We start from the raw sequence: 13,551 nt of genomic DNA on the forward strand, positions 1-13,551 counted from the left end.
ATTATCTAATTAAATTAATCAAATAATTTAATCCTAATCCTTACCCTTCAATTTTCAAAATTTAGGGTATATGATTTATCCAATTTTATAATTATCCATTTTAATCAAATTAAACTAACAATTATCAAAATATGGAAAGCCTATAAGCATACCTTTTTAAAATTACTTAGGGACGAAGGCTAAGGTTTCAAAACCCTAGCCCTAAATTTCAAAATCCAAGGGGTGAAGGCTAGGGTTCTTAACCCTACCCCTTGTCGAAATTATGGTCTCTTAGGGTTTAATATCAATAAACCCCAATTGATATATTCTTCTATTATAGCTATTCAACAGAAAACAAACAAAACACTTTGATACCATTGATAGGATTTAGGTAAACAAACAAAAATAAAACCCTTAAGTTTGCGTGCAACCTAAATAGGATCTATGTTTTCTCTATTGACCCTATAACTAAGAACATCAAAAATAAACCTCAAAACCCTAGGCTATTTTCGAAATTATGATTAGAGGGTTTTAGAATTACATACATTTTAATTGTTATAGCAAACAACTAGAAATTCCCTTTGAAGATCTCTTAGAAGCTAACACCACAAGTGTTATATATATATATATATATATATATATATATATATATATATATATATATATATATATATATATATATAAAAGTACTATTTTAGCTTATATATAGTTGTACTTTTAATCAAAAAAGTATGTGTTACGTTGTATATATAAGTACTATTTCAACTTATATAAATACTTTTAGTATGTTCTCATCATGACAATGAGTCCTTATAACCGAGTTGTCGACTAGTTGTTGCCCTTCTTGACGCTTCATCGGACGTCATGATGTTTAGAAAGTTATCACTCGTGACTTGTTTATCGAGGTTGTAGCTAACCGTAGGTGGGGTTAAGTCGTATAGATCCATACATAACTTTCTTGCTCACGTAAGATTTAACGATTATAGGTCATGGGTCTTTGTTAAGCATTACACTTAGGTGACGATATATCTCATTTAAACCATTGAGTGAACATATCTAAAAGTTTGTGTGCCTTAACTTTAGTATCAAAGTCACTTGGCAAAAGTTTGACAAAATATAAATATTGTATAAGGTTTATAACCAAATTTTGATAGCATAACCACAGTAATGTTTATAACTAGATTTTAACAGCATAACCACCGTAATACTTTTAACCAAATTTTGACAACACAACCTTTGTATATGCTTATAACCAGATTTTGACCAATGCATAACTACAATATCAGTTATGTAAATAGAGCTTCAACAGTTGTAAATATCAGTTTTAAATAGACATATGTTTGTAAAACAAATAAATAATGATTTAAATTTATATAAACAATAATTAATCTTTTACGTTTATATAAAAATAAATTACTATTATATGTAACTATTCTCCCCGGAAGGCATTAAAAGGTTTGAAAAATGGGTGCTTTAACGTTCGGGTTTTTGTCAAATTTGCAAGATCTTGTCAAGAAATAAATGGGGAAGTATGAGAGGTTGAAAAGTAGCTTGAGAATGGTCAAATTCATGGAAGGATTGTTCATATATGCTTATGATTTAAGGATAAAACTCATATTCTTCTATATAATCCATATAACCTCATATAATCTACTATTATATTGATTGGTTTGTCATCGGTTAATAGTTTCTTATATGAATATAACAGTTGATTTTTCTTTAACCTACTTTTAGGTAGATTGTAATAATGTGTTCAATACATAATTTGAATATATTATAATACTTGTAACATAAATTTGTATGATAAATGGATTATATGGATGATTTTGAATTCAAAATGATGCTCACGTCATTGTGTTATGGCAAATAATTGGTTATAGAGATCTTTAATCATTTGTTTTATTCGTAATTTCAACAAAAAAAATTTAGTTTTTTAATTAAAGGGTAAAAGAGTTGAAATAAACAAAATTTAGGGTTTTTTCATAAACCGAGCCAAATAATTGGATTTTTTTTGAGATAACCAAGTAAAATATAGTTTACAAATAAAAAAAAAGTTGATTTGAATTTTTTTTATCCGGTAATCGGTAATCAGGAGTTTTTGTTAACATTTTTTTTTAACTTTTGCATAAAGTAATCCAAAATATTTTAGACTTTTTCTGAGATTTCTTATATATAAAAACAAAAACAAAAGGTACTAAAACTATTAATAAAACGAAATTAAAAAAAAAAAAAAAAAAAAAAAAAAAAAAAGTATAAAAACTGAAAAACCAAGTAGATGTTGCTCTGATATGTCCACCCTAATGATTATTTTGTCGATCAAAGGCACTCAAACGCTATAGATTTAAATCTTGAAATGTCTTATGTTTTATTTTTTAAAATTTGTTCCTATATATGTATCAACTTATCCAATCCATCAAAAACCCTTGAGCATAGAAACATGATTTTTGTATAATCATCAACAAAATCTTGAAATCCTGACCTATTTGCAAGAACACAACCTAAAACTCCTGAATCCAAAAACGATGTTCAATCAATACAGTTCAAATCCAATACATTTCCACACATATGAATTCAGGATTTACGCAGCCCTAGCAAGAACTTCCACCTGTTCATGGAGATCACCAGGTTCAATATAAAATTCCCTTCGAACAAATGATCTTGGAACAGTAATCGTCAACACACCATTCTCATAGCCAGCAGAAATCCCATTCACGTCGATTGTTTCCGGGAGCCTGAATTTCTTCAAGAAACTCCGACGTCCGGCCATTATCATCATATCATCTGCTGATTCCGTTCGAATGATGAGGTACTTCGAATCCTCGATTTCCACACGTATGTCTTCTTTTCTTACACCTAAAACACCCAAAGATCAACATCGATCAGGTATATAATAAATCAACCAGAAAACCCTGTTCTCGTTTTGTTAAAACGTGAAGATGAATGAACAAAATGGACACCATACCAGGGATATCGGCGGAGTAGATGTGGGATTCCGGGGTTTCGTCCCAACGATCCCATCGAACGTAGTTTTCAGGGATGAATGGGTATGGGAAGAGGAGAGGGGAGGTGAAGAAAGATTGCAGAGAGGGTTGAAATGTTGAGAATTGCATTTCCTTCTTCTCGGATTTGAAGGAAAATATGGATAGAATCTGAAACCAAATCAGAATCAAAATCAGCATCAAGGAATACAAGGAGGGGAGAATTGATCGGTTTGAGTAATTATAGACCAAAGTTGAATGTTGGTTGAAAATTGATTGGATCCTAACTGTTGTAAAAGGAAATAAAACAACCCCATCCATTCAAAAATTGGTTTGTAAAATAGGAATTTCATTTCAATTTAACTTGGAATTGTCATTGTGTCTACCAAAAAGGATCCATTTCTTTTCTTTTAATTAAAATGGTTGATATTATATAGTAAATTACCGTTAAAATAAAAACATGGTTCTCACCATTGACCAATTGAATGTGTTAAATGGTTTTGAACTCTAATTTTTCGGTCGATTCTACCCATAATCCTTTCAACTTTTATAAATGTACAAGGATAATGTTGATAGAGTTCTTTATTGGGAAAAGTATCACAAAAATTAATCCTTGAAGAGTAAGTAAAATTATTTAGAGAAAGTAATAAGTAAATAAAGTCAATAAAACGTGGGTCAAATAGTGCCAGTTAAGTTAATTTCAATCGGAATGTGTTCATCCACATAAAATAAAATATTATTAGAGTTGTCGTACAAATCAGTAAAATATACACATAAAGGATAAATAAATTCTTTAAATGGAAATATCCATTCTCATTCCAAACCCATTTATACATGATTCATACATGACAGGTTCTATTGGACTTAGATTTGTACTAATTAAATTATTTGAATCCATAAAAAATGGGTTAAGTGCTCATTTATTGGGGCTATTAACAAAAAACGAGCCAAACACTACTTACTTAATGGGAAAATTCTAATTGGACGAGGGATTAATAATTTGGGTATTAATCCAGTTAGACCAATTAGCTAAATATGAATAGGTCTTAGATACCAAATTGACTAAATAGATGGATAATCTTTTATAGATTGATAACAGAACTATAACATCTGTTACTAAACTCATAGAATCATATATTTTCATCAACAAAATGGACCAAGGGAGTGATTCACCATTGAAGTAAACATGAATTCTACACCCAAACATTTAAATGAAAATAATAACTACTTGAAGGGCTTGACCTTGTTATTTTGAGGGTTCAAGTTTCATTGAGGACATAGGTGGAAATAGGAGTAATTTAGGAGTAGAGTAGATTTGCTATTAAAAAAAAAAAAAAAAATTGCTCTTCAAATTTGAAATCCACTTCAAATTTCAATATCCAAACTTGAAGTTCGTTCCAATGAAGAAAAGAAAAGGATTCGGGGGTTTAAAATCTAATATTTCATTATTTGACAAAACTAGTCCCATAATCCTAAATTTTGCAAACTAAACAGATCGGGCCATACTCGGAATATAAGAAAATGCTTAAAATAAGTTAAATGAATGTTTGCAACTTTGGTGGGCTAACAAGCATATGTGACGACGAAGAGCACAAAGAATTGAAGAAAAGATGTTGATGACCAAATTGATCACATTTCAATGTTTTAATCGTATAATAAACTTTGATGCTTTGGTTGATATGATTCAAAAAGATTTCGGAAACATGACAAATGTACAACTTTCACTATAACAATCGGATCCTGTGGAGACGACAAATTCAGACCTTATCCAGACGACAAGTCGTCGGCATAGGATATGGCGACGACAAGTCGTCGGGAAAGAGTCGTCGGCATAAATATCGTCGGTATAGCGTGCTCTATTACGACAACATGTCGTCGGTACAGATTTTGTCAACGATATTTTCGGGGGAAAAAATAAAGTTTTATTAAAACCCTTTGGCGACGACTTGTCGTCGGGACAGCTATAGCCACGACCAATCGTCGCGACAGGTTGAAGCTATTACGACGCCATGTTGTTGCTATAGGGTTTTATCAGTTAATGGTTATGAACCTATAGCGATGACTTGTCGTCGGGATAGCTACTAGTTGTTTTTTTTTTTAGCTTTACAGGTTTTGTACATTGCCATTCCTGTATTTTTAACAAATCCAAAAAACATTGCAGCATATATCAATTGAAATACATTAACTAGGTACCATTATTTAAATTCAAAACATCAAATTCAAGTTTAATATTACAATAAGTAGTTAACTAACACTGTTCATAATACTAAAAAAACATCAACCATCATTATCATAATCGTCTTCTTCTTCTTCTTCTTCTTCTTCTTCTTCTTCTTCTTCTTCTTCTTCCATCCTTTCGGTAAATTGTTGAGAGGCACTTGCTTGTGTGTTATAGTTGAATAGAAAGTTAGGAAATGATGGTGGTTGGAAGTTCGGAATACAAGCCGTCAATGATGCATTATATTATTGCAAACATTCTTGCATTTGTTGTGCATCGAATTGAGATTAAGATTGAGGTTGAGATTGAGACGATTTGGAAGTGGAATGTCGTTCATTTGGAATTAAACCGAAGTTGGCGGTTGGTCTCCTACCCACCCCGGGAGCATGTCCATGTCTCGTCCCAAGAACACGTTCTAAACATTCTTCCTCGTTTACTTCTCCTCCTTCCCCAACCTCGTTTTACATTTTCTCATATTCATTTTGATTTTTCTCCTAAAATAAAGAAAACAATTAACATACGTAAATTAAAACAAACAACTAAACTTAAACATTCAAAAAATAATAATATTCCTTAAACAAGAAACTATAATTAATAATAATATATTTAAACATTATATTCATTTCCTTTATCACTTACCCATTCTTCTTCTGCTCGACTTGTACACCAACCCGAACCTTCTTTGTAGCGCATTTGTCTCCAACCCTCAATATGCTGCGGCTTGATTCCCATTTATTCCTATAATAAGTGAAAAAAACAATAAATATATTTGTACAAATGTTAATAACAATTTTAAATGAAACTAATGTATTTTATTATCTCTAAATAACGTCGTTGAGCATAGGGTCTACATCCGTGAGCACTTGTGTGTAGAAGTTTCAACCTATTAACTTTTTTTTTTTTTTCTGACGTGCGTCTATATTCCTCGGTCAAAAACAACAAATCAATCATATCGTTCCAAGCGTGGGCGGTCCAATCATCCGGTAGATGTCTTCTTGTCCTTTCCACATTATGATATCCACCGACTCTTTCAAAATGTTTTTTTATCTGATACTTGCGCTCTCGATAAGCTCTTTACATATCTGCTTGGATACCCGCTCGAAGGAGTTCCCACAAGTTTGTGCCCGATACCTATTAATATCAAAATAAGTCTGCAAAAAGAAAAACATATTTGATTAGTAAAAAAAATTAATAAGTGTAAAATTCAATACATATAAAATATATTGTATACTTACCTCTAGTGAAGATCGATGGTGAGTGGCTGGAACAATGAGCACCGGTGAACAACTCAGTGGGAAGTTTTTGGTGGCGGAACCGACGGTGGTGCTTCATCACCGGTGAAAACCTTTAAACACACAAAAAAAAAACCCCAAATTAAGGGTAAAAATCATTACCATACATCAATATTCACCAAAATAGAAGTAGAAAAGCATTACATTGGGCTAATCGTCGGGTAATATCAATGGAATCAAATTTTCGCTGGAGAGAAAACAAATGTTGAGTCGTTGTGCAATGAAAGAAAGTTGCGGCCATTCTTTAGGGTAAACCCTTATGCCGACGACAAGTCATCGGTATAGGGGTAAATAAACGTTGGCGTTTCAATATTTTGCTGGAAAAAAAATAAATTAAAACCCTATGGCGACGACAAGTCATCTAGACAGCCTTGTGATGCGGATCGCCACGTGTCATGCCGACAACATGTCGTTGGTATAGAATACGCAAAACTACGTCGTTTTATTTTTCTAACACATGGATTAATAATAAATGGAAACTATATTTTTTTGTACCTATACTGATAACAAGTCGTCGGTATTGAATTTAAGAATACCGCCATTATTTTCATTGTTTCCACATGAGTTTTGCCGACGACTTGTCGTTGACATAAGGGTCCTAGTCAAATTAAATAAGTCAAAGTTCGCAAAACCTATGGCGACGACAAGTCGTCGGCATAGGGTTACTTTTAGCAACGACATTTGTCGTCGGGATAAGTATCGTCTGCATATGTCCGTTTCCTTGTAGTGTTTGGTGTTTTGTGTTTCAACTCATTCTGCAATTTTCATCATCAAAATTAGCTCAATTTTCTGTTAGGTTTGAGTCCATATTTGGAGCATCCTAGCATGCCAAGCTTATTTGGCTGCATTTTTTGAATGTTCCAAAACAATAGATTTCAACCAAGAATACCTAGGCTTGTTTGGTGTCGATTTGATACCTCTCTCCTGCGACTTTGCTACATTATGGAGATTTCCAAACATTTTAAAAACCTTCTCCAAACATGTTTCTGATAATCGATTTTTGAATTTGAAGCTACGAATCATCAAGTTCATCATCATTCAACCTTTGAAGAATGTTCTTGAATTATATTGTTTTTATTAAAGTTGTGTGCTTTTAAATTGATATGGAAGTCTAAACTATTTAGGATAATTTTTGGGGATGTTATAAGATATTAAGACGAATGTGGTTTGATTATTACTTATGTTTTAATCAATTTTAGTTATTTGGTTGTTCCGTAAGTAATCATTCATTAGCAATAATCGGAATTAGGTTTTATTTTTGTGTTTGGCATTGCAATTAAGATAATGTGTCATCAATTAACTAATCATTTTGAGTTCGAATAGTTTGGGAACTAAGATGATCAGTTGAATCTCCAAATACTTTCCAAACTTTTAGTCTTAAATGCTTATTATTATAACATCTAATCAAAAGACACAATATTGTTAAACTATTGGTTGTTCCTAATCTAAGTAAGTTGGAATTTAAAGGAAGATAAACGTATGAGTCCGAACTATTCAGTCCGAAGTACCTCGCTTTCTCATTGATGATATTTCGTTTAGCAATTCTTACGACATAAATGTTTCTAGCTTTTACTTAATTTTTAGTTTAAATCAATCACGTGAAAATTGCAACTAGTAGTTTTTTCTTGAACTATTATAACTTAAAATTTGACCACAAACGGTTTACAGATTCGACTAGACTTAAAATATCTACTTAGATGTACTTGGTTTATATATTTTTGATCGTATAAACAAGGGAAAATGACTTAAAAGTCCAACAAAGTTTTCAAACTGTTTAAAAAACCCCAATCATGTTTTGTCTGTTCAAAAAAACCCAACAAACTTAACATTTTATCTAAAAAACCCAACTAAGTTACACTTTCTCGAAAGTCAAATAAGAGAAACAGATGACGTGACTTATTACCGTATCGGAAAAATGACTTGTTAGACCAACGAAGTTTCCAAAACGTTTAAAAAACTCCAATCATGTTTTGACTGTTCAAAAAAAACCCAACGAACTTAAACAAAACAAAATTGAAATTTTCTGAACGGTTTGAAACTTTGTTGAACTTTTTAGACAAAAGGTTAAGTTCGTTGGGTTTTCTTGAACAGATAAAACATGATTGGGGTTTTTTGAATGGTTTGAAAACTTTATTGGGTTTTTAAGTGATTTTCCCTATAAACAACAATCAATTATAAAAATTTTCTAATATATTAATTCTTTATTTTATAATTTGACCCGAAATACTAGATATTCTCACAAATAAGGTATACCACTAGCCACTAAGATTGAGTCCAATTTACAAACCACAACTTCATTCCTTCAAAAGTCAACTTCTAACTTTAAAACTCCGAAATTTATATTCTAACATTTTCAAAAAACATTTTTAAATTAATTGTAACTATTTACTTTGAATCAAAACTGTGTTTATATAAAAGAAAAATCTTAAAGTCAAATTTTCTAACCCCAAAATGCATGTGTTACGATACATGTTCATTATGAAAGGGTATCATCTATATATCAAGCACCAAATTGTATAACTTTGAATCTTGCCCGTGTATGTATAGTGATAGAGAGTGTGTGCTTCGTCTTTATAGCTTACATGGATTATCAATCATGCATACTATGGTTGGAATATCAACTCAATATACGGTTTTAATATCTCTCTATGCTTGTGTTTAAGTTTATCATTTAGTTCCATGGGTTATCCCGGTTGTAGTGTTTTTGGTTTCCTTTGTATACTCTTTCTGACGTGTTTATGTAATGTTAGTGCACCCTACAAAAACCCAACATTTGTATCAATAAGAAATTCTAATTTTTCACGATTAGAAAACTGTTTCTTCGTTAACATGACACCCCTTTTTCTGCTTCTTATTTTAAACATTCACGTTTTCGCTATAGTATGATGGACATCACACTTTCGGTATCAGTTGCTATATCATACTATATATTCCGAATTCTAACTATCACAACCTAAACCAACATAAAAATGAACAAAAGCTGAAATTGTGTTTTATACTAAAATTCTCATTTACTAACACAAAAGAAAACACATATTTTCTCATCGTTTATTCATATAATAGGAACATTACGAAGAACACAAAAGCTCATGACAACCACCTTTTACTCTTTTTTCTTTTTCACATTTTCCTTGTGTAATTGATCTTCTCATAATTCCTTTGCAGAGTGTACCCACATAATAATGACATGTGGAACTTAAAAAACATAGAATCTTAAAATAAATGTTGATGCATTCGGTGCATTTTACATGTAGTTGTTTTTCCTAATTTGATTGGAAGAGATCCGTTGCTACTGATTGATTTGGATCTTGATTAACATCAATCTTGCTCACTTCACCTGTAAAAAAAATACCATTATGTCACCATAAGAAACAACATGCTTGATATTTTGTCTCAAACCAACAATCAACTTTGTAAAACGCCAAAAGGAACATTATCCTTTTCATGACTAAACAATTTTAAACACATTATAAAGATATAAATCCAAATTAAATTTTCAATCTTTGTCCACAATATCACTAATTCTTGCATGGTGAAGTTATGAGGTCATTCATGAAAGATTCTCTCTCACCTTGTTTCACCTTTTAGGATAAGAAAAAACTTACTTTTTTTACGTGTAAGTCCTAGGTAACAAATAGGATCATACTAACGATTTGTTTGTTACAAAAAGCCAAGTAAGATCACTCAAAAGTCAAAAACTCTCCCATGCATACCTTGGTTTTCACTTTGTTGTTGGAGCATAACTTTTTCAAAAGTCGGGGGCTCTTCCATTCCGGTTTCTACATGAGTTATAGGCTCTGGATTTTCTCCTTCTTGATTTTGTCTATCTACTTCATCGATTACAGATTCATTATTGATATCTTGTACAAGAGGTTCACCAACATGAAGACTAGGATGTTTCACGACGTCGTTTGTAGGAAGAGTACTCTCAGTCATTAGATCCGAATCAGATACCAAATGATCATTTTTTAACCCATGGCCACAATCATCCTTCTTTGGGGGTTCTTGCACCATTTTAGAAACCTCAAAAACTTGCATAAGCTCATCTTGCTCCACCATCCTCAAATTCTCAGGTGGGAGAGCAGAATTACTACTTCCTCCAGTCATCATGGGGGTAGTTTGGTAATTTTGCATTGTTACGGGAATTCCTAGTTGTGGTGGTTGTTTTGTGCATGCGACTTGAGGAGTGCATAATTGAGTCGGGTTTGAGTTGGGTATTTGATAGTTTTCTCTCCTACACATCTTGAGGTGTGGAGTTACGTCGTTGGCTGGTGTGATTGGACAAAAATGCCCTTGTTGAAACACAAGACCCCGGAGGAGAGTGTTGTTAGGTCCTACACGAACAGAAATAAGATATCCGGCATCAAAGATACCATCGATCACACCTGTAACCACCTGTCCTACCATGTTATGGTTGTCGCCGGTGGGCGTCATTGTTAGGGTTGGTGGTGGTTGCATGGGTGTCATGGCGGGAATTGGCGGTGGTTGTGACGGAGACATGGAGGTTTGTGGTTGTCTCTTATCGTTACGTGGCATGCTTTCATCCTTACGTGGACGACCACGCTTGCGCTTTACTGGGAGTTCTGATGCACTCGAAGAAGGTGTTTTTGACATGTTTTGTTGATTCATTCTGCAAATCTCTTGATGTAATTAAATGATATATACTGAAAATGATTCCTTCTATCGAACGTTTCCTGCAAAACAACCACAATTCGAATTCTAAATTATCATTACCACAATTCAACGCATGATTCACATCGAAGTATGCTGTTCGAATTTGTAGATCATGGGTGTGGATTACCTTTCGTCTTAATATTGAATTATCAAGAAACTTTCTTCCTCAAGAAATAAATCGATCATGATTTAAAAAATTTCGATCCTTAAATCAATGCTTACATGATTTTTTCGTAAAATTAAAATCCAAAAGAAGGCTTTTACGTAAACCAATCTAACAATTAAACCTTGCATTCTAAATCAATTAATTAAAACAATCCCATATGAAAATTGAATCTTTTTGTAATTCTTTTAAAATATAAAATGAAATTTTAACAATAGGATTACCTATAAGCACATGCATAGATTGGAAGAGCTTACTTGAGAAAGTTTCTGATGAGGCGAATGATCAATGCAAAGGAATCAGATGGTGAAATGATTGTTTTTTTTTAGTTTTTCTTTTTCTGTGGAATTGTTTTTCATTAGGAAAATATAGATAAGAGTGGCATTTTAGTAAAAATATGAACGTGATCCATTTGTTTCGTTTTAATTCAGATATAGACATTTTTATGAGATAAATTTGTAGATGAGAAATTAATGGGTTGAACAAACGAACTCTGAATTTAGGGCGGAAAACAAGGAAAAGAGAATTGAAGTTTCTTAATAAAACGATAATGTATGTGGAATGGTATTGACCCAGTGAGGAATATCGATTAGGTTTCTTTGATCGAATGAGGAAGTCGAGGAATGGTTATCGATTGCGCAAATAACGAAATGTTCACGTTACCATAGGCAGACTAATATTCACTGTATATGTTATAAACTTCTATTATAAGTTATAGTTAGAGGGAATTAGAGGTTAGAAATAACCATAAAATCCGCACTCATAACAGTAGATAGTAGATATCTACTAATATTTCATTTATCCAAAAATAACCAATGTGCCCATGAACAAATGATTGGGAAATAGAGATTACAAATTTTCCTATAAGGTTATTAATATTTTCTCGTGCACAAAGTTTATTCTTCGCAAAACTGCTCTTACGTCTGATCAGTTACATAAATAGATCATGAATGAGCTCACTAGGTATTCGCATGATGCACGAAATTTTGTATATACGGTAGACATTTGAGGATGAGCCAGAAAAATCACTACAATACAGCATATATCGTCAAAACATTCATAAACGATTTTCGTTGAAGAAAGCAATGCAGACAACATATGAAGGTGATGAATTGATGATCTAGCATGTATCATGTATTATATCTAATTAAGTTGATAAATTATCTTAGTTGTTACATACTTTAAATTTTCCCATTTCACGGAATCAGTAATAATCTTAATCATTATGTCTTGTTTTAATGTAGATGTTAGAGGAGGGAAACAATTAATAAGACCTCATCTTGTGGCTAATCCATGGTTATTTTTAATTAGTGAGAATAGTGTTAGATGTGTGTGTATATATATATATATATATATATATATATATATATATATATATATATATATATATATATATATATATATATATATATATATATATATATATATATATATATATATATATATAGGGAAAAGATCAAATGAGAACACCTAAAAGGTTGAGAACGCGAGAACAAGTATATTCATTTCTGATTCCATGTATTCATTTATAGAGAAATAATAAATTTTTACGCATAATCAACATGAATATGCTTTTTCTCTTCAACTGAAATTAAATGCATAAAAATTTATCATTTCTCCAAAAATGAATACATGGAATCGCAAATGAATATACTTTGTTCTTGCATTCTCAACATTTTTTGTGTTTTCATTTGATCCTACTCCTATATATATATATATATATATATATATATATATATATATATATATATATATATATATATATATATATATATATATATATATATATATATATATATATATATATATATATATATATATATATATATATCGTATTGTTTTAGGGTGTGGCTCATGTATAGTTAGACCACTATATTAGTCATTTAATATTTTGTATTGTATATATTTTGGTGGAAGGCATTATTGTAATTCATGGGAAAATCATTTGATAACATGGTATCAGGCCAATAGAAACCCTAGCCGTTTCTCTCTAGTCTCGATCTCTCTACATGTCGACATTTCTTCTTATTCACCATTCTATTTCTTTTCTTCCACACTATGTCTATTTCTCTTGATAAATTATACGGTATCACCAACATCAAGTTTTATGTCCCACTTATTCTTGATCTTGATAGATTAAACTACGATGCATGGACAGAGTTTTTCAAAAATCATTGTATATCATACAAAGTTTATGAACATCTCGATGGCTCTTCTTACAAACCTACATATACTGATTGGTGCACA

At 31.7% G+C, this 13,551-nt stretch overlaps 2 protein-coding genes across 2 annotated transcripts; both read right to left on the reverse strand.

The window, feature by feature from the left end:
* Positions 1 to 2,478: 2,478 nt before the first annotated feature.
* Positions 2,479 to 3,254, reverse strand: LOC145038620 (15.4 kDa class V heat shock protein-like). Its single transcript, XM_078986923.1, has 2 exons — positions 2,942 to 3,254; positions 2,479 to 2,832 (listed from the first exon to the last, which is right to left on the reverse strand). The coding sequence occupies exons 1-2, from the start codon at positions 3,156 to 3,158 to the stop codon at positions 2,558 to 2,560; spliced, it is 492 nt and encodes a 163-aa protein (XP_078843049.1). The 5' UTR covers positions 3,159 to 3,254; the 3' UTR covers positions 2,479 to 2,557.
* Positions 3,255 to 9,513: 6,259 nt separating this feature from the next.
* On the reverse strand, positions 9,514 to 11,804 carry LOC145038621 (uncharacterized). Its single transcript, XM_078986924.1, has 3 exons — positions 11,562 to 11,804; positions 10,181 to 11,161; positions 9,514 to 9,804 (listed from the first exon to the last, which is right to left on the reverse strand). Exons 2-3 carry the CDS (start codon positions 11,094 to 11,096, stop codon positions 9,731 to 9,733), a joined length of 990 nt encoding a protein of 329 aa, XP_078843050.1. The 5' UTR covers positions 11,097 to 11,161; positions 11,562 to 11,804; the 3' UTR covers positions 9,514 to 9,730.
* Between the last annotated feature and the right edge of the window lie 1,747 nt (positions 11,805 to 13,551).

The sequence above is a fragment of the Lactuca saligna genome, chromosome 4, assembly GCF_052625555.1.
Source record: "Lactuca saligna cultivar CGN05327 chromosome 4, ASM5262555v1, whole genome shotgun sequence".
NCBI classification, from domain to species: Eukaryota; Viridiplantae; Streptophyta; class Magnoliopsida; order Asterales; family Asteraceae; genus Lactuca; species Lactuca saligna.